Source organism: Nicotiana tabacum, chromosome 3, assembly GCF_000715075.1.
Source record: "Nicotiana tabacum cultivar K326 chromosome 3, ASM71507v2, whole genome shotgun sequence".
NCBI classification, from domain to species: Eukaryota; Viridiplantae; Streptophyta; class Magnoliopsida; order Solanales; family Solanaceae; genus Nicotiana; species Nicotiana tabacum.
Window position 1 is genome coordinate 47,910,777 of NC_134082.1, and position 22,468 is coordinate 47,933,244.

The 22,468-nt window shown below is 38.4% G+C and overlaps 1 protein-coding gene across 2 annotated transcripts; it reads left to right on the forward strand.

The window, feature by feature from the left end:
- Nucleotides 1–808: 808 nt before the first annotated feature.
- LOC107797200 (uncharacterized) lies at nucleotides 809–7,198 on the forward strand. 2 transcript variants are annotated; one of them, XM_016620063.2, is made up of 2 exons: nucleotides 809–1,919; nucleotides 6,507–7,198. In XM_016620063.2, exon 1 carries the CDS (start codon nucleotides 946–948, stop codon nucleotides 1,915–1,917), a length of 972 nt encoding a protein of 323 aa, XP_016475549.1. In that variant the 5' UTR covers nucleotides 809–945; the 3' UTR covers nucleotides 1,918–1,919; nucleotides 6,507–7,198. The 2 variants fall into 2 exon arrangements, with proteins under 2 accessions (XP_016475549.1, XP_016475548.1); XM_016620062.2 differs by having other exon boundaries at nucleotides 810–1,919; nucleotides 6,873–7,198.
- Nucleotides 7,199–22,468: the final 15,270 nt, after the last annotated feature.

Below are 22,468 nucleotides of genomic sequence, written 5' to 3' on the forward strand. Positions count from 1 at the left end.
AACTTATAGAGATATAACGTGGCACTTCTCCAGAATTAAAATGACCAATTGTTTTTCATCACTTTTTTCGCATTTTTCTCTTGCCTAATTAGAAGTGTAATAATTTTAATTATTTTTGATTCTTTTATTTAAGGTTTTGTATGTATATTAACTCCCAAGAATTAAATTGGATGTGGTAAAAAAAATTAAAATTTCCCCCTTTTTAAAGGTTTTTGAATAATATATTACCAAAATGTTAAATTTAATGAGGCAAATTGAAAAAGCAACTATAGGGAAAAGAAATAGAAGGAAAGAAAAGAAAAATAGTTTGTAGAGGCAGTATAAGATAGCAATAGAGAGAAAAAGAGAAAAAAATAGTAGAGAGATTAGGGAATTGAAAAGGAAAGAAAAAGAAGATCAATACAAAAAATAGAGAGATTTTCTTTTTTATTTTTAGTTTCTTTACTTTTCACTTTATTTTTATTAAATGTTTTACTATTTAGTGAAAAGAACAAATCAAATGCATATAATACATTCGTGTATTTAACATATAACTCAACTAAGAATCACATATTTATTTTATATTGTATGATATTTATTATAACGGATAAGTTATCTTGTTATTAAATAAACACGATTAGACAATAATCCCCTTGCTCCTCCGACATTCCATCTATACTAATCTCTGTATTATAGAATAGTCTAATGTAAAATTAAAAAATTGATAGGGCGCTTAGAAATTTCCTTTGTGTCAGAAAAAACTGATGCAGCAATCTTTGTACCTAATGCTTTAACGCGTACACTTTACCAACTTTTTCGAGAAAAAAAACGTGGCGGTGCATTAGAGCAAGAATCATTTTAGCAAAAAAAAACTCAATCTTGAAATCATCTCCCATCCAAGATCACACCCTTTTCAGCTAAAAAAATTCAAAAATTTCCCAAATCAAGAATTGCTTTTTGGTAATAATGGATCTGCCACCAGAGGAGCTTCAATTCTTGACTATACCTGATATTTTCAAAGAATCAATCTCCATACCCAAAAGATCCCCAAAAACTTTCTACCTTATTACCCTTACATTAGTATTCCCTTTGTCTTTTGCAATCTTGGCTCATTCTTTGTTCACTCACCCCATCATTACTCAGCTTCAAGAAAACCCAAATTCATCTCATGCCTCACAATGGACCAAGCTCATTGTTTTCCAGTTCTGTTACCTGCTTTTCTTGTTTGGTTTCTCTTTACTTTCAACTGCTGCTGTTGTTTTCACTGTGGCATCAATTTACACCTCAAAGCCTGTGTCTTTTTCTTCTACCTTAGCTGCTATTCCCAGTGTTTTCAAGAGGCTTTTTATTACTTTCATTTGGGTTTCTCTTTCTATGTTGGCTTATAACACTGTTTTCTTGATTTTTCTTGTGCTTTTGATTGTGGCAGCAGATACCCAGAATGTGGTTTTGTTCCTCTTTTCATTCTTGGTTGTGTTTGTGCTCTTCCTTGTAGTGCATGTTTACATCAGTGCATTGTGGCATTTGGCTAGTGTGGTGTCTGTTCTTGAGCCTGTTTATGGTATAGGAGCTATGAAGAAGAGTTATGAGTTGTTGAAAGGGAGGACAGGGATGGCATTTTTCCTTGTCTTCGGGTACTTGTCGATTTGTGGGGTGATTAATGGTTTTTTTGGGACAATTGTAGTGCATGGAGGTGAAAGTTATGGTGTGTTTTCAAGAATTGTGGTTGGTGGATTCCTGGTTGGAGTATTGGTGATTGTGAATCTTGTGGGGCTTTTGGTGCAAAGTGTGTTTTACTATGTTTGCAAGAGTTATCATCATCAGGGGATAGACAAGACTGCTCTGTATGATCATCTTGGGGGATACCTTGGGGAGTATGTGCCGTTGAAAAGCAGTGTTCAGATGGAGAACATGGAAACTGGTGCCTTGACACCATGATGGTGAGAATGGCTAGATCCTTGTGCTTTTATTTTTCTTTTGTTGCGTGATATGTAAGCAAGAGTTAGTGCAAAGACATTTGCTTTTCTAGTAGGTTGTTGTGTTTTGACACTTGAATATGTTCATTTTACATAATAAGTCATGGTAGTCTTTGTTCTTTGCGCGTCTTAGCTTTTCTAGTAGGTTTTTGTGTTTTGGCACTTGAATTTGTTCATTTTACATAATAAGTCATGGTAGTCTTTGTTCTTTGCGCTTTTTGATGAACTCTATTAATAACGAAGGTCTTTGTTTGTTGTACTTGTTAAAATGTTTTTAGTATTACTATTCTTATTTTAATGTTAATAAGCATTATTTTATGTGATCTGCCCGAGGACCTATGTAAATAATATAGTGCATATGATTGGTTCCCTGCTGTTTATAGAAGGAAAGTTATATCATTGTTCATTGTATCAATTGAGATAAATTTCTTTAACTTTGTCTTTTATGTTGGACTTAATGTCGAGTCTTCTCCTTGTTTTCCAGTGATTGTATCTCCATTAAATCCCATTGGAGATGGAACTTCAATTTATTAACTATGATTGAGTGATATAAATGGATATGAGAATAAATAAGGATAGGCCTACCTGCAATAACTGAGTTGGTACTTCTGCTCTTTCAGCCTCACCAAACCTCTGCTCTGCCCTATAACAGATTTCGTTTTTTTCCCTTAATGATTGGAATGGTATCTTTCTATGATAGTCTAACTAGCTCCACCCCTTTGTTGGGCAGTGTACTTGAAAAACAAAATAGACGTATAGGCGAGGGATCGCCTCGTTAGTCAGAACCACAACTCATTGTATGATTCTTTTGTTGGAAATATTTTTTTTGGGTGGGTGGGTGGAGGTAGGGGGTAGGGTGGTGGTGTTTAGTTAGGGAGCTCAAACATCTTATACTCTGTTTAACATGTAAACTGTAAGAACTGTCTTCGACTCGGCTTAGTGAATTGATTATTCTTTTAGTGATAATTTGCTAACAACATATTTCCTGGCTTCTGGTTATGCACAAGTTCAGTTTACTTAAGTGTACACAGCTTTTACTAGTAAAATAGTTTTGCTAGGAAGACATAGAATGTTGTGTATACCAAATTAAAGTAGCTAATATATGTTCTATCTTTCTTCCTTCTCCTTTTTCCTCTGGTTATTAGTATTTTCCGTGGAAACTCCAATCCAACCTCAACTTTTAGATCCATCAGCTGTGGTCTCATTTGGATGTGATTCACCCAGTTCCTGATGTGGTTTTCAGTTGCAAGTTGTGACTACTTATTAATATCAGACCTTGATCCCTTGTTTCGGTGATGGTACTCAGTACACATGTATAGACTCTCCTGGGAATGAGATACTGAACGTAAATATGTTGATTAGATATGGTAGATTGCAGAATGATCAGCTACAAGTATATGAAAACATTGTCACTTCAATGCATTATGGCATGGAAAGAGGAGAGATCCCTCTATTTGATTCTGAGTTGTCATATTACTGTGCCTGAATATGCTTTAATATGGACACCAAGTGATAGCTAAGATGCTTAGAAAAGATGTTGGTTTCTCCACTCTAGAAGTCTTCACTAAGATGCTATTGGAAGGAGAAAATAAGATTTGGGAGGGAAAAGTTAGAGAGATGCGACAGCAGTTCTGTCAACAAGTGGCTATGGAATATAATTTGGAAAAGTTGAGCTCCATATGTAGTTGCCATCTTTTGTCGGCTGGTTAGTTATTTTGTTGGGTAATTTGTTATAATGCTGTTTTAACTTAATTTAACTTGTAGAACTAGGGGTTGAGTGTTTTTATGCGATGTGTGAAATGGAGATTGAGGATATTAATCAATTATTCCTTTTGGTAACTCAATTATGAGACCTCTTTCTAAAAATATTTTCTTAGTTTGAGATGGACAGTACCGAGGACTTAGCAAGAATATGAAAAGATTACAGAACAATATACTGATAAAAATAAATTATGGAACAGTATCTCAGCATGTATATGCTGAGTAGTTTAGAGCTTAGAAGGAAAGATATCAAAGATGATTCTGAAAAGAAAATCAGAAACAATACACAAACTCAAATAAATTAATACGTCTATTTATAATGTCCTTTTGGCATATTATGCTAGTTCTAGGTGAAGGTTAAAAGGTGCTAAATTCTTAACTGCCCTAACAGGAATGGTGAAGGGGCCGACTATTGTAATAAGTATTCTACGTATGCAAAATGATCTTAGTTCTATTTTGTATTAATAAAATTGTTTGTTTACTTACTGGGGAAAAGAGATGCAAAGCACCCGCATCAGAGCATCTAGTGGCAATTAAAATCAGAAACCCGAAGTTCATTCTCACTTCAAGAAATTTACGCACTAGGATAAGTTGCCTCATGGACGCCTTTAAACACTGATTTCTTTTATCGCATTGTCATAGTATATGAGAACTTCATCCTTTTTCTCTCTTCATGCTGGTTAGGGATTGCAGCCTACTAAGTTTTTGTGGGTATCAATATCCTGTTAGAAACTTGATACCTATAGGTAATAAAGCAAAATTATATTTTTATTGCTTGTCGAAAAAAGTAGTGTCTTTTTTGTCATGCCTCGCGTGGATAATTCATTGTATGAAAGCTTTTCCTGAATTGCAAGGAGACTGTCAACAATTGATTGATATGCCATTCAAGGAGCTTAAGTTTGAGAGCTATAATGATAGGTCACCCCGATGCAAAGCTAAAGCATCATTATGGATGAAAAAAATTGCAACTGCAGGAGATTCGAAGGTGTATATCAAAATCAACTTTGTCTCAACTCAAACTAGTTGGGGTCAGCCATATGTTTCCTCTTTATTTCTATTTGGGTGGACCGTCCTCTGTAAGCACGTTTCAGTTAATTTAATATTTAAGATTCAGCATATGACTATTTTTACACTATAGTTTGTGTTGGTAAGCAACCTAGAACAACATTTTTCCTTTATCTGGGATTGGGATCAGACACACGAAGTTCAATATTAACCCAAAGCTATCGTGCTGTTCACTGAAAATTCAAATCTCAATACGGGAGTCCCCATGTTGCCTGGAAGAGTTGAATTTGAGATTCCTATGTTAGGTTTGTAAGTGAATTAATTTCTGCACCCACTACTCTTTTGTGATAGTGAATGCATTTGTCTTGCTTGTTAGTGCTTGACTAATAAATTAGAAAGATCTTTTCTTGCTTGTTTAGTGAAGTCATTTGCGGAAGTGAGTGCTTGATATGGTAGAGCTTTTTTTTTTTAATAACCGTGGGGTCTGGGCCGGCTTCAACGCTCCTCGACTAATTCCACGAGATACTTGCTACCTCCCACCAACAACAGGTACCAGGTAACTCTGTCCACCAAGGCTTGGACAAATGTGTAGTGTTTTTTTGCCTTCGCTGGAATTCGAAAAGAAATTGTCCATGCCCAAGTAAAGAAAAAGTTCATAAGATCTCAAAATGATCTTCCAGCTCTAATAGTTCTATTTCCATCGAGGAGTGAATTGACTAATCCAATAGTTCCATTTCCATCGAGGATTGAATTGACTAATCCTTTTATTTCGAGCGGAGAATCTAATAGGAATATTGCTGTGGATATTTTGGCCAAGGATATACATTCTTTGTCCTAGGCATGCACATTGATGGACAGTTTGTGAAAGGATAATTTTCTGGCTTTGTTAGCACTTAGCTATCATGACTTAGCATATTGAGGCTACCATTGGGCTCTGAGTTATTTTCATTTAACTATCGCTTGCACTCTACTGACCACATGGTCCAAGTTTGATGAGGAATGTGAAAATCTTATAATAGCACATGGCTTGCAAGCGACGGGTAGCGCTTGCCATATGCAGCGCCACACACAATTGGCTCGTGTAAAGGGAAGCTCTTCGAGCTTTCTTCGCATGCTTGAGCGCATCCCCTTTCTATTAGTTAGGTTGTCAAATTTTCTTTAGTTCCTATATGACTATAATATAAATAATAGGGGGGTATGGGGGCGCTAATGATCAAGAAATCTAAAGGGCTATAACCTTCTTAGGTCGGATCTTCCAATCTTTTCACAGATCACTTTGCCCGCTCCTTTAAAGGGCAGCAGCATGAAATCTTACCTTATTATTAGAGAATAAACTATATGCTTTGGGCACTTATATTGGTTTGTTTAACAATGGCAACTTTTGGATGTCCAGGCTCTCGCAATTGCTTTGAGTCTGCATAGTTGTTTCTCTTTGCAGCTCTTTTGGCTTTGGGTGTGCCTTGGGCTTTGCAAGTTATTTCGGTTAACTGCAGTTGGCTTGCACTTAGTTTAGCTAAGTAGTCCAAGTCTGATGAGGAACATGATACTGCTACAATCCCTCATGGCTACTAATTGTAACCTCTAGACATGCAAGTTCTAGCAGTTGCTTTGAGTTGGATTATATGTTTCTCTTCTTGGCTCCTTGGTCTTATGGTGAAGTGGTAGCTGAGTAAACTGTTTGGAATGCATATTTTGCTACTCAACTAAAGATGCCACAATTGGAGCTACTTTTCTTTTGGTGACCCTAATGTATTCATGATTAGATGTTTGATATTTCACTTGCAGACATTGATTATTGATACAACAAATTGAGAAAAGACAAAGGTGGTAGGACAGTGAAGAGATCGGAGCAAGCATTTGATCATCTTTTTGACAGTATTCAAACTAGAATTTGCTTTTTTGTGGTTTGATTTCGTGGTTCTCCTTGTTGAGTTTGCATGTAATTAGCCTGAAGCATTTATGTCAGCTTGGTTGTGGGTGACATGACATGAGAATTGTGCTAATTGGAAGTTTTTAGCATCTTTTTAATGGTTTTCTGCTATATAACCTTGGGATCATTTGTGGGATTGCAGCAGTTTCTTCTGTAATAGAGTTCATTTGAATTCCAAAACCAAAAATGATGCTCTCTTGACGTGTTTGTTATCATAACAGGTTGTGCTATGCTGATACCTAATTGTGGAAGATTGCCCTCATAATCAGAAAATGTAGCTATTTCTGTGCTCTCTGTTCAATCTTGAAGGATAAGATAGACTACAAACTTTATATTTCTAAGCTTTTTTGATAGGTTACTTATTCTTTCTTAGCTTCTGGTTACATGGTTGTGGAAATTTGATTCGGTAGTTCCACCAAGTAGCTTCTGGTTTATGTTATACCTTCAAAAAATGCCAGAGGATATTGTACTTGTTAAGCTTGTTGGGTGACATGACATGAGAAAGGAGATACTATGTATATGTAATTGGCATTTTCATTTTCTTGCTTCGGCAAGTTTGCAACTGCAAAGATAACAATATTTTTCAAAAAATATTTTTCAATTTTCTCTTGTTTGGTTGGCTTAAATGTTTTGGAAAACATTTTCCGCATGAATTGGAGGAAAATGTTTTCTCTATCAAGAGAATTTTCAAATCTCCTTCTCAATTTTCCTCACCCTATTCGCCATCCTCACCAACCCCAACCCTCGTCCCACCTCCACCTACCACCCCAACCCCTCCACCTCGCCCCTACCCTAAATAAAAATATTATTAATAATACTTTCTTTACGGAGCTGGAACTGCTAACTAGGATGAATGGGCTAACAATGAATATGATGCCGGAAATAGACCGATTTTATATCACCCTTCAATTCATGTGAATGAGTCGAATGACTTAGCCCTCGGTCTATTAGTGAACCATCTCTCCAGGGATTGTGAAAGATTTTCTACTAGAAATATTCTTGTTATTGCTTCGACTCATATTCCCCAATTTTTTTTTTTCAATTTCAACAAATGAGTATTTTTTTATGATATAAAAAATATTTTTTTCATTTTAACAAAAAACATACTTTCTTTTCTTGTAGAAAAAGTATTTTCCTTCATACCCAGCACACACTTCGTCGTATAATCTTTTCATAGCTCAAAACACTTAAATCATTATACTCAATTTCTGACACCTTAAATTTTGAACAATAAATCAAATATATATATATAGCAGCAGTGGAGGATGTAGTATATAGTAAAAGGTTTTAATTGATTCCATGCATATTACATTTTCATTTTAAAGAAGAAATTACATGTTTTTGCCCTGTGTGTTTAAAGCAAAGGTGCAAACTACAAAGACCAAATCGAAGTTTGCTTACTCTTATAACTTCGACATTATTCACATCAGTAGCGCTGAAAAGTGTCAGTTAAAATTAAAAGTATATCCTTTTGGATATTCCTTTTTGTATAAAACGTGCTTATTGAAAAAAGTAGCATATGAAAACTACTAATAATTATATTCATACAAATCGATTCACTCTAGAATGTGACTTTTCAACTTGCAATTAATTAGTTCTTCGGTAAGATATAGATTATTTAATATTTCCTAATACTCCAACTGAATAATAAAATATATAATAAATTTTATCCAAAAATGAGAACTCCCTTACTTCTATCTGATTGAGGTCTCATGGTCTCCTATACAAGCCTAAATTTCAAATTGAGTTGATTACAAATTTCGTCCACCCATTTTATCAAAATTTTCTTTTAGGTCAAATGCATTAGATCTATTCACCAAGAATCTAAATCAAGTAGGCTGCTAACCTCATCCATTCTTTGACGTAAAGAAGTGGACCTTAGTGTTTCTGTATAATGGTAACTAAAATCCTACCAACAAAGCAATGATTGTGAAGTGTGAATACTTAATAGTAATATTGCAAGAAAATCAAAATATTTTTTCTTTATTTGTTAAAATGGACAAATGAAAAGAAAAGTTTATTTTTGATATACTGGACTATTAAAAGAAAATAACGTTAGTAATTTAAAGAGATATAAATGGTAACTCAATCAGATAGCTTTTATAATTAATTCTATGAAATATTTTTGTATACGGGTAAATCGGGATTTTGCCATCATTTCAAGATCAGAGAACTGCATCGAGGGTCAGCCTCGTAATAGATCATGCCTGAGCACGAAGACAAGATACCGAGTTCAGAGATCGAGGTTCCCATCGAGATCAAGGTCCCCGATGATCGAGACCAGATATGATCAGCTTCGAGCGGAATAACGGAAAGACGAAATATCCGTAACTGGTCAGAGACCACGGCGAAAATCTCAAAACGGATCAAATCAAGGGCGATTATTTGTATCAATCATGAGATTTACTTCCGTAATTAGAATTGTACCACTATTAGGATTCCTCTAGTATATAAAGAGGGGTCCCCATCATTTGTAGAGGAAGAACATTCATACAGATCAAAGCAATATAATATTTCTCTATTATTCATCAATTTATTGTTCTTTAACTATTCTTGCTTTACTATTCTCGAGGGTTCATCAGCTCGAGGACACTGTCCAAATATTAGTTTGTTTTATATTCTTGTCAATTTTATCACTTATCTCTTAATTAATCAATTGGTATTAAGTGAAATTACGTATCCTTAAAACCACATTACAATTTTAATTGTTACTCAATTTTTAGGTAAGCAGTTTGGCGCCAACCGTGGGGCTAAGGATAATAGTGATTGCTTAATATTAACCTTCATAACACACACTGTTTTTACGCTTGTTCTTGTGAGTATTTTTGATTTCAGGAATCAATATGTCAAACTCTCAAGCAGTACCCACTCACACTGACACCGGCCTTGGTATTCATGGCGAAGACGAGCACGTAGTCGTCCCGGGAAATGGAGTACCTCCAATAAATTCCGACGCACCACATGCCGTGGATCCGATTGATGTCAATTCTCATGTCGCCATTCGTGGAGATTTAGGCGCCGACCCTAAAAATAGCGTCGACAGAGACGCCCGAGCAGCCGATCAGAACACATAAAATGGTGAAGAAGGAGGATTAGCCTTCGAATGATATTTGAGATGCTACAAACTTAGCAGGCCGTGATAGCACAACTCCAAAATCAGAATCGAACTCGATACATCACAGGAAGTTGCTCATAGGGTCGAACCCGTGCGGGAAAAAATTAATGGATTGGGAACTGATACCCCCATCATGAAAATGCTCGAGGAGCTCACTAAACGGATAGAATTAGGTGAAAAAAAAATCGAGGCTAATGACAAAAAGGTAGAAACGTAAAACTCACGAGTTGACCAAATACCGGGGGCACCCCCGATCCTAAAGGGTTTGGATTGAAAGAAGTTCATGCAGAAGACTTTTCCTCAAAGTGCGGCTTCGAAGCCCATTCCTAAGAAGTTCCATATGCCGGATATCCCCAAGTACAACGGGACCACCGATCCTAATGAACACATCACTTCGTACACATGCGGAATAAAGGGAAATGACTTAGAAGATGATGAGATTGAATCCATTTTGTTGAAAAAATTTGGAGAAACTTTATCAAAGGGGACAATTTGCCACCCAATTCCATCGATTCTTTCGCCATGCTCGCTGATTTGTTCGTAAAAGCGCACGCCGAAGCAATAAAGGTCGCGACCAGGAAGTCGGACCTCTTCAAAGTGAGACAGAAGGACAATGAAATGTTAAGGAAATTCGTATCTCAATTTCAGATGGAACGCATGGACCTACCCCCGCTTACCGATGATTGGGCTATCCAAGCCTTTACTCAGGCTTTGAACGAGCGAAGTTCGATAGCATCACGTCAACTAAAGCAGAATTTGATTGAGTATCCAGCGGTAACCTAGGACGATGTGCATAATCGGTACCAATCGAAGATCAGAGTTGAGGATGATCAGTTGGGAGCTCCATCCGGTTCCGTTTACCAAACAGGTCTGAGGGCAGGATTCAAAGGGGCATCGACAGGGAGTCCGAATCGAACAGAGATCGATACCAACCATATAACGCAGATCGAAGGTGTTGATACCCAAATTTTCTCTATATATTTTAAATATGCATAAATACCTTCAAAATAACATATACATGCATATATAAGCATGCACAAGGTTTTTATAATTTTCCATAATTTTAAGGATTTAAATTGATTTACTTCCTCCCCTTTTATTCACAAAATCCCCAATAATTATTTTCCAAATTATTATTATGATATTATTCATTTAATTTCTATACTTATGCCAAAATATGGTTAATATTTTTTTTTTTTGTATATTTATAATTGCATTTGGTATTTTTAAAGCTAAAATTGCATACAATTGCAATATTAGCCCTTAATGTATAATTACATTTTATATGTGTAAAATTGGTCCCTATATTTTTAAAATAATAAATATATATTTTAAATCATTTTGGTATATAAAATTATTTTTCAGAAATTGTTTATTATTTATTATAAATTAAATAGTGGAAAATTGGCTATTTTAATTATAGCCAGATTTGCATTTCGATTATAGCCTAAATTGAACCCAACCCCAGCCCAATTTCATACCCAATTACCCTAGCCCGACCCTATATACACTTACCCAAACCCGGAACCCATCTACCCGATCCAACATAAATCAAATCCTGGCCGTTGATCTCCCAGATCAACGACCCATATGATTCCTTTCCTTTTTTAATTTCTAAGACCCCCTAACCCTACCTCATTTCTAAAAGACCACCGCCCTTAGATTCTCTCATCTCCTCTGTTCTCTCAAACTAACCCTAAACCCCTTTCAACCGCCTTTCTTTTCCGATCTTCTCCTGTGACCACCCTTCAACCCCAAGCCTCCAATGGCTCCTCCATTGCCTTGCTCATCTTCTCTGAGGACTTACAGGGCCCTGGGCCACGCCGACTTGTATCTAGGGTTTGCTGTTTTGGTTGTTCATGGCTATTCCGGTGTGATTTCGAGCAAAATCACACGGTATTTATTACGATCTTTGAAGTTCTAAGCAGGTTCTTCCATCTCTATTTGGGTTTCTTTTGAAACCCTAATTTTCGTTTGCATCTCTTAGATCATTGCTATTTTTAAACGATTCAAGTCTGTTCCTTTTATGTTTTACACTGTTCTCGAACCTCTTTTGTAAAAATCATCGATTTCAGTTGTTTTAACTTTCTTTTGAAGTTAGGGTTTTTCAAAACTTCTTCTACACATTGTTTAAGCCGATTTTTTTATGTTTAAACTTCTATCCTTTGCATATTTCGACTGATTCTATGTTCTTACTGCTTTTTCAACTCGTCTGTGTTAGAATCCCTAATATTTCTAGATTTTCTTTGTTTGGTTCTGTGTGTTAGCATGACTACTCAATTCTTGTTTAAGTTTCTGTGATTAACCTGCCTCGAATGTGTTCTTACTGAGCTTTTAACCTAACTTATACCACCTCTATGTGATTATGTTCATCGATTGTTCGAGACTTGCCTCTTTCTATTGTTAACCTTGACCGGTTGCTACGTTTGTTTGTTCTTACTCTATTTATCTGATGAGTATGGAATCATAACTTCCTCTTGATTGATTCTGATTTTTTATTTTATTTTATGGTCTGATTGGAAGATTCTCTTTTACACCCTAAATTTCTACTTCGTTTCTTTAAATTAACTGATTCTCCTACTTTATTTGCTGTGGTACTTTATTCTTACTGAACCATTTCCTTAATTAGGAGTTTTCTGAAATTAGCCCTAATTTCTTACCCTATACTTACTAAATTTGATTCTTTCCTTATTAGTCATATACTGATTTCTTGCCTTATATGCCACTGGTTCTTACCGTTCGAATTAAATCCTTTAACTTAAGGGAGTACTTACCTTGATTTCCTGACTGATTGATTCTGAGTTCCTTAATTACTAATGGACTTTGATTTATACCTTATTTACTACCTGCTTTCAGACTATAAATACTCTAGTCTTTCATTAGCACAACACACGAACTCTTGGTTCAAAAACTATCTCTCACACTCAAACTTTCTGCTCTCTCTTTTGTACTACTTGCTACTGCTTTAAGTTAGCCGGCTGCAAGCCAAGGCTAACCATTGTGTTCTCTTGTTCTTTCACTCTGCTTACTATCCTCTTTACTTGTATGTTCTAGTTTCAATTCAAAGTCCCAACAACAATATGATTTTCTTATTGCTTCAGTTTATTTTGTTTCTAGTTTGCTTATATTTGTGGTTTTATTGTGAAACTTGTAGTTGATGGTAACATTATTAGCATGTTATTATGTCTTCCCTTCCTCAAGATCAGTATGTTACCCCTCTACTTGTTTCTGAGCATGTCTATACCAATTACTTGCTGTGTGCTTATCATCATGTGCTCCATGAATCCCCATATCCCTATCACCCTTGTAAGTGATCTTGTTCTTTGTGTTTGGTTTTGTGACTATGCCTGATCAACTATTTATGAGCATGTCTATAACAATTCCTACACCTTTGCTTGATTATGTGCTTGCAATTAAGTGCTCTATGTATCCCAAACCCCTAGACCCCTATTTGTGACTACTGAATTTACTTTGGTTTTGTGACTACTGGCTGTGTATAAACCTGTCCTAAGGTGTTTGGACTTCTGTTCATTTCTTCAATCTCTTTCCAAACAGTCTCTGTTGTTTTACTACATTACTTTCAAACAGACTTCCTCTTTTAATGCAGTTTTTTTACTAAAACCTCTCAACTTGTGTCAATCACTTTCACTCTACTCTTAGTCAATAAGTTCTGCCCCCCTCCAGTATGTGTACTGCCTTGGGATCCTCTTGAGAACCCTATGAACTCTGGCATACTGAGGCTGGCCTTTCCATACTGCACTTGTTCAAATTTGGTTACTAAGTCTAGGTGTAAGCACTGCCCGGGATCCTTAGAGAACTTTGATGCGCCTAAACTCTGACATTGCCTATGGAATTGAGGCATTTGAGGTCATTGGAGGCTTTGGAAATCTGGGCCTAAATGAAGGCTCCCTATAGAATAGCTTCTTATTTTTCTTATTTACTTATGTAATTCATTCATCGGTCTGTAATAACTTGTAAACAAATATTGGGGTATTTAGTGAAAGGGATGGGTAGATGCATGTTTGTGGGGGTAATCCGGGTAGAAATTATACTCCTAGGGCCTTATGTTTAAATCTGATTATTTTCCAGTAGAAATCATGCTCCTAGGACTTTATGTTTAAATTCGATTGCCTTACCAAGTAGAAATCATGTTTATAAGGCTTTACATTTTGGTCATGTTTTAGAAACATGCCTATAGGACTCAATCCAGATTCTGTTATGATAAGCATTCATGTATGTTTTCATTGTCTTAAAATCAGATTAACTAATAGATTCCATGCCTATAGGACTTAATTCATATTCTGTTACAATGAGTGTTATGTATGTTTCCATGCCTGCAAGTCTTTAAAATCAGTATCAAATGTAGATATCATGCCTATAGGATATCATACTCGAATTCCTGCCTGTTAATCTAAGCTAGTCAAAAATAATTTAACTTAGTCCACACTTAGCTCACTTCTGAATTGGTTTAACTAAGTATTCCATATTTTCTGAAATGAGTCTTTTTAAACTGCCTCAATCTCATTAGATATCTTGCCTATAAGTATTACAGAAAATTCGTTTCAAAACCTGCTTTGTTTTGTTAAACAAATGTGCTAATCAATGCTCCACGTATAGGCAAGCCCTTAGGGCGTTTTCAAAACTGCATTTTTGAAAACTATTTCTATTGCTTCACGTTTTTCTGATCCTAACAGGCTTTTAAAAATCCATAGGCAACTGCTAGGATCACTACTCCTGAGTGTCTAAAAATAAGTTGCTTGTTTCTGCACATTCACCTAGATATCCTGCCTTAGGACATTGTCTGATAAAAGGCCTTAATTATGCTTGAATCGTGCTTTTATGTGCTTATTTGAGGAGGAAACTTTGAGCCTCTAATTGCTTCTTTCTATGTGCTGAAAGTCCTAAGTGTTTTGCTTGTCCCCTTAGAATTTTCACCTTTTAAAACCATAGGGGTCTGTCTAGAACCACCTATAGGTAGAGGTCCTAACTCCCTCCAGAACCATTAAGACGGGACGGGTAGCAACACACAATAGAGATTTCTAACCAAACACTCGCTTTGCATGACCAATAAGGGAATGAGAAGGGTAGATATGAGATATGATGACTACGCGCTAATGTCACGTGTAGCCCCTCATTGAGGAGTGTTTACGGGACATTGTGCGGGGTGATCCTATAGGATAACCAACCTAGGACCCCTCTTTTACCAAAACTCCCTTTTTATTTAAAACCTTTGTTTTACAACTTGTCCAAATCTTTATCTTATTACTTGAGTTATCCAACGTGCTTTACTTGCAACCTATTTGATTCAATTGTTTACTTGTAATGGACTAATTTGTGAATATAAGTTTGGCCGGGACCCACAATTGTGGACCAAGAGGGGTGCCTAACACCTTCCCCTCGAGGTTACTTCGAGCCCTTACCCTAATCTTTGGTAATACAAACCAATCCAAGAGTTAATCACTCTAGGTGACCTAACGCATCGTAATCCGTTAGGTGGAGACTCTTCAAATACCCAAATCCCAAAAGGAAATGAGTCATTACACCCCATGGAATGTCAGAACCCGGACTTCCCCAAAGAAGGGAAAAAAGGGGGCGCAACAACATGGCGACTCTGCTGGGGATATTTTTAGGCTCTTACCATAATGAACTTGTCTTTTGTGAATTAGTCCAAGCATGATTTATTCCGTACCCCTCTCACTTTATTTGAATTTAACTGCTTATTTTAAGCATTTATGTTTCTTTTATTCATGAAACTGACTTGTCTCCTTATTTTCTTTTCCTGTAACTGTCTTTCAATTATTTAAATACTGTATTTATTTTTCCTTATGTGCAAATACTTGACTACATGTTATTAACTGCTGCATAAATCATGCTCCACATCATATTCCACTCGTGCGTATCAAATCCTATAGCAACGCTTTAATGATTGGTTGAGCTCTTCCTATTTACTACCCTTAAATTCGAAAAGACTTATTTGCGGTAAAACCAGTCGATCAGCGGTGCGGTCGACGGTTTCGTGCCTTCCTCCTCGAGTTGTCCGCTTGAGGGTACCAGTCTAAAACCCCATAGAAACCTTACTCTGGATAAAATTGTGCATGCATCATGGTCAAATCTAGTCGGATCGATATGCTGTCCACGTAATGATCCTTTAAATAAACCTTATCCAAAAGTCCATTGGGTTTTCCATAATCCCAACGAACATAACTACGTTTTGTGCATTAATTTGGAGAACTAAATGCCGATATGTTGATCATAAATGTATAAATAGTCGAGTCCGGTGGGGGTAAGGTCTAAACCTTTTGTTTTGCAGAAAATGAGGCACGAGGTCCCCAGCTTCGGTATGGTTAGCACACCCTCACTCTTGCTAGACTGGTGGAGGAATCTTCCATCAAGTGGCCAAATCAATGAATGGAAAGAGAGGGCCGTCAAATCTAGCGAAAAGCTGGAATATCTGGAATACAGTCCGCTGGAATTGGAAGGAAAAGCGAGGAAGAGAGTCACCGACTGCTAGAACGCTGAGGGAAACGAAGGAGGACATTTAGCAAATGCGTTCTTACTGATGAACCTACGCGAACTGGAGGATTTTATCAACGAGAACATTCAACCTGAGGAAGTCCCTTCTGAGACTAAATAGATTAGGTTTACTTGCTTTCCAAATGTAATAAGGCCAAGTGCCAGTGGTGACTTATTTTTTGTTATCATTTTGGGATTCGTCTATTATTATATTATGAAATGAAGCATTTATTGGCATTAAATGCTCTCCAAATCTATTTGTCACTAGGGCTACCTTGGGCACAACGAGGCTCCCAAATTAAGACGCAAATTTACATTTCGCAATATGTGTTTAAATATTGCAAACATTTCAGAATCCTCACTGACTTATTACTTTTTTTTTGCTTATTTCATTATGATTATTCCCATCCCCTTAGGTTGGTTCACTCATACTGGCCTCATCAACATATCATACCAGATCCAGAGGCCCTCCACCACCTCCTCCTCCAAGCAACACAAATAGAAGAGGAAAAGCAAAGATGGACGACTTAAGTGGGATCCAAAATGAAAATGTTGAGAACGCAGAGACTTCAGATGGTCGTAGTACTCCGGCCCCGAATGACTTGGTTTTGAGACTGGAAGAAAAGATACTAGAACTGCAAGGAGATCTTGAGCAGGTCCGTAACATGGCAAACCTGTCACTTACCCTTAATGTCCCTAACATCCACCAAAAAAACACAAAGAACCCGACACCTCCTCAAAACGCACAAAACCAACAATTAAATCCTCCTGCACCAAATCAATATGCAACTCCACCCCAAAAAATCAATCCACTGCCAATACCAACTCCACCACAACATCGTCATCAACCAATTCCACACCCACCGACCACCACTTACCATACTCCCCAAATACACCACCACTCATTACCGATCCACAAAACTCCACCAATGACCTTCACTAAGTTCCTGGCACCCATCAAAGCAACCCTATATATGTGGAAACTGTACCTCACTCTACCCAACCAATCTCATATACACCAGAATCTTCCGAGAAGGACCTGCTCATTTAAAACATGAATGAAGAACTTAAACTGTTAACAAGTCGAGTTCAAGGGGTTGAAGGTGATAGAGGATAGAGGGTTTGAACTATGAAGATCTGTGCATACAACCGGATGTCGAACTGCCAGAGGGGTAAAAACCTCCCAAGTTCGAAATGTTCGATGGTACAAGTGATCCTAAGGTTCATCTAAGGACCTATTATGACAAGCTTGTTGGGGTCGGGAAAGATGAAAAGATCCAGATGAAGCTCTTTATGAGGAGCCTTACTGGGGACACTTTGTCTTGGTATGTTAGCCAGAATCCCAAGAAATGGGCTAATTGGGTAAGCATGGCGTCATAATTCATGGACCGATTCAGGTTTAACACATAGAATGCACCGGATGTCTTTTACATTCAGAATCTCAAGAAGAAACCTACTGAAACTTTCCGCGAGTATGCTACTCGTTGGAGGTCGGAAGCAGCCAAGGTCAGACCATCTTTAGACGAAGAACAGATGAATAACTTCTTCATCAGGGCACATGATCTACAATATTACGAGAGGTTGATGGTCATCGAAAATCACAAATTCTCTAATATCATCAAGCTTGGAGAAAGGATCGAGGAAGGAATCAAGAGCGGGATGGTAACAAATTTTGAGGCATTGCAGGCCACAAATAAGGCACTACAATCAGGTGACATATCGAAGAAGAGAGAAGTTGGGGCAGTAATGGTAGCCCAGGGCCCAAAATCTCCACTAACCTATCAAACACCTCCACCCGTATATCAAACACCTCCACCTACATATTAACCACCTCCACCCATATACCAAGCATCACCGCCTACATATCAGCCTTCATCTCCCAGATATTTCCAACCAGCCTCTATCCATCACACCTACAACTCCTAGCCATCCCACTTCCAATCGCCACCAGCTCGCCAAAATTGTCCAAGACCAAGACCCAACTTCGACCGCAAGCCACCCAGACAATACACCGCCATTGCTGAGCCTATCGACCAATTGTATGAAAGGTTGAAAGCCGCCGGATACATCACTCCTGTTCCTACTGTGGCATTGGAAAATCCATCCCAATGGGTCAATCCGAACAAAACCTGTGCATACCATTCCGGTATGAAAGGGCACACCATCGCTGAGTGCCAAATACTGAAGGATAAAATCCAGACACTCATTGATAATAAGGTCATACAAGAAAAGGAAGCCACACCTAATGTCCGCAACAATCCCCTCCCTGATCACAGAGGTGATGGTGTGTATGTGATAGATACAAATGAAGAATGGGACCCTGAGGGTCGATCGAGCTTATTCGAGAAGGCGATGACTTCAAGGTTGTAGTCACACTTACTCCTATTGTGGTTCAAACTCAGGCACCAATCGATATTGAGGTAACCACATCAGTTCCGTTCAAAGTAGAAGTGGCTCCACCTACAACCACCTCCGCTCCATTTGAAGTAGAGGTGGTCACACCTATTACTGTGACTGTATCAACCACACCCTCATTAAACTCAAAGGCAATACCTTGGGATTATGTTGTCGAGGCTCGACGGAAAGGGAAGACCAGGGTAGAGGAATCTGACGCTGCACAAGGGATGACTAGAACTGGAAGAGTCTATACACCTGAACACCTGGGAGGTTCGAGTAAGGAGGCTACTACTAGGCAGCCTATTATTGGGACCGTGCCGGATGACCTGTGGAGGAAAGTGCAGGCAAAGGAGTACTTTGTTGTTGACCATCTGAACAAAGTCCCTACTTAGATATCTATCCTGTCACTATTGCAAAATTCAGAGGCACACAAAAACGCTTTAATAAAAGTGTTGAGCGAGGCTTATGTACCTAGTAACATCACCGGTGGAGAAATGGCCAACATGGTCGGTCAAGTGTTGGAGAGCCATAAGATTATATTTCATGAAGATGAGCTACCACCCGAAGGTTTAAATCACAATCGAGCGCTGTATATCACGGTACAATTTGAAGATAATTTCATTGCCAGGGTCCTGGTTGATGGAGGTTCGATCTTAAATATTTGTCCATTGGACACCCTGAAAAGGTTGGACAAAGGGTTCCATGAAATACGGATAGGAAGCATGAATGCGAAGGCTTTTGATGGGTGCCAGAAGGCCACGATCGGGGAAATCAACCTTTGCTTGTAGATGGGGCCAACTTGGTTCGACATTGAATTCCAAGTGCTTGACATACCGACCTTATATAATATTTTGTTGGGCTGCCCATGGATCCATGTTGCTGGAGCCGTGCCTTCCACACTACACTAAGCCGTGAAATTTGAATGGAACTGTCAGGAGGTGATCATCCACGGAGATGAGAGTAACCCCATCTACACCAGTCAAACCATCCCGGCCATTGGACATAGAAGAAGGCTAGGAGAGGAAACCTATCATCATATCGAACGAGTCAATGCCGTCGAGAAGGATAAGTGGTGGAATAACAAAATAGAAAGCATACTAGCATGTTTCGGATATGAACCCGACAAAGGGTTGGGAAAGAACCTCCAAGGTATCACCAAGCCCATAAAGCTGAAAAATCATAGTACCACTTTTGGGCTCGGATACCAGTACACATGGCAAGAGTACAAGGAGTGGTCGCCTCCATGGCATGGACCATATTACCCTCTTGAGCAACCGGTGCCACGTTTGGAACAAGCTTTTCACCAAGCTGACATAATATGGGGAACTGCAGAAGAAGAAACACTAGCTGGTCTGAAGGATCTGTTCTTGGAAAACGAGGACATGGATTGCGGTGCCATAATTGAGGAGGAGGAGGAAGAAGGCCTCGCCATTCAGATTGTGGCAAAGGGAGCTATTCTCAAAAACTGGACCGCCACACCATCTCGAGCTCACTGAGTCCCTGGGTAGCTTGGCAGGATTTACTTCTATCGCCGTTTAGGCATTTTAAATTTCCTGTAGTTTCGTTTTAATCTTTACTTGTTTCAAAATAAATGCTCGATTCATCGAGCCCTGTTTTGTCTGAATGATTTTTCAGTTTTAATCAAATGCATTTGCTCTTTATTATTCACTACTATCTTTACACTTTTTCTTTCCACAACGCTATTATTATTTTTTCTAATGAACCAGTGACTGTGACATGCAATAAGGCAACACAACATGAGAATATTGACTTAGAGGAAGAAGATGAGATACCCGAGGTAATTGTCAGGGAGGTTGAAAATTTTGAGAATAAGCCTAAATCCAACCTGGACGAGACCGAAGCAGTAAATTTGGGAGACACCGAGACCTTGAAGGAGACCCACATCAGCATTCACTTGTCACCAACAGGGAAGGAAGAGTACATTCATTTCCTAAAAGAATATGAGGACATTTTCTCATGGTCGTATGATGACATAGCCGGTTTGAGCACGTCCATAGTGGCTTACAAGCTGCCTACTAATTTCTTTATTAGGATACTGCACTACGATTCGCACATCAACCAGGACAACTCCCTATATGCTGGTTTATGGTACCGAGGCTATCATCCCAGCCGAGGTGGAGATTCCTTCTTTAAGAGTCGTACAGGAAGCTAAACCCAGCGATGCGGAGTGGATAAGGATCTGCAACAAACAATTGGCCCTTATCGATGGAAAGAGAATGAACGCAGTGTGTCACGGCCAACTTTATCAGAATAGAATGTCCAGAGCTTTCAACAAAAAGAGTCAAACCAAGACAGTTCGCACCAGGGTAGCTGGTATTGAAGAAAATCTTCCCACATCAAGATGAAGCCAAAGGGAAATTCTCTCCCAACTGGCAAGGCCTGTACATGGTTCACAGAGTACTAACAGGAGGAGCACTCATACTTGCAGAAATGGACGGAGAAGTCTGGTCAAAACCAATCAATTCAGACGTAGTCAAGAGATACTATGTTAGATTATGTACATTTCCCACTTGATGTAATTGAACTACGCTTGACCTGATTCTCATTTAAGAGGGGATACGTAGGCAGCCTTATGGGTTCTGTCATATCATAATAAAATTTTTATTCCCCCCAAGATCAGAAACTGGGGAAAAATTTTGAGGAGTGTCCTCAAAATTCCGCAGCAAGTTTGGCCAACGCCAACATGCATCAGACGGTCATTAATCAGTTAAGAAACTAGGGCAGAATTTTGAGAAGGATTCTTAAAATTCCGAGGAAGGTTCAGCAAGGCCTATTATCTGCAAACAGCCGAAGGATCATCTACCAAACTTGGGTAGAATTTTGAGGAGGACCCTCAAAATTCCATTAGAGAATTTCAATGTCTTTGAGACGTGTTACAGTCACTAGTTCATCAAAATTACTTGATATATCGATACGTTTCTAAAACAACTCTATTTTTCAAATATTGCATATTTTCGAAAACTCTACTTCCATAATAGTCAGGTGTCACCCAAGGGAACTCGAAAGGCTTTCAGAATGAAGCAGAGCAAGGCCGACAGACGAAGCAAGAACCAACCTCCCCTCACCAAACTTACAACTTTTCTTTGAATGTAGGTACATTTAACGTAACGATAGCACTCACAAAACATGTATACACAATGATAATTGACTATCAATCAGGCCATCAGACATCGGATACATCTCCAGCTAAGACATACACTACTCTTATTCACTGCTCGCTCTTTTCATGGGACTAAACCCTGTCCCCCTATCTGCATGAGTTTAATCCTTAACTCCATCCTGCATGAGGCTAATCGTTGCCTCCCTACCTTCATGAGTCTAATCCCTGACTCCATGTTTGCATGAGGCTAATCCCTGCCTCCCCACTTGCATGAGGCTAATCCTTGCCTCCATTTTTGCATGAGTCTAATCCTTGACTCCATATTTGCATGAGTCTAATCCTTGACTCCATATTTGCATGAGGCTAATCCTTGCCACCCTATTTGCATGAGTCTAATCCTTGACTCCATATTTGCATGAGTCTATTCCTTGACTCCATATTTGCACGAGTCTAATCCTTGCCTCCATATTTGCATGAGTATAATCCTTGACTCCATGAGGCTAATCCCTACCTCCATACTTGCATGAGGCTAATCCATGCCTTCCTATTTTCATGAGTTTAATCCCTGACTCCATATTTGCATGAGCCTGATCCCTGCCTCCATATCTGCATGAGGCTATTCCTTGCCTCCATATTTGCATGAGGCTAATCCCTACCTCCTTGACTGTATG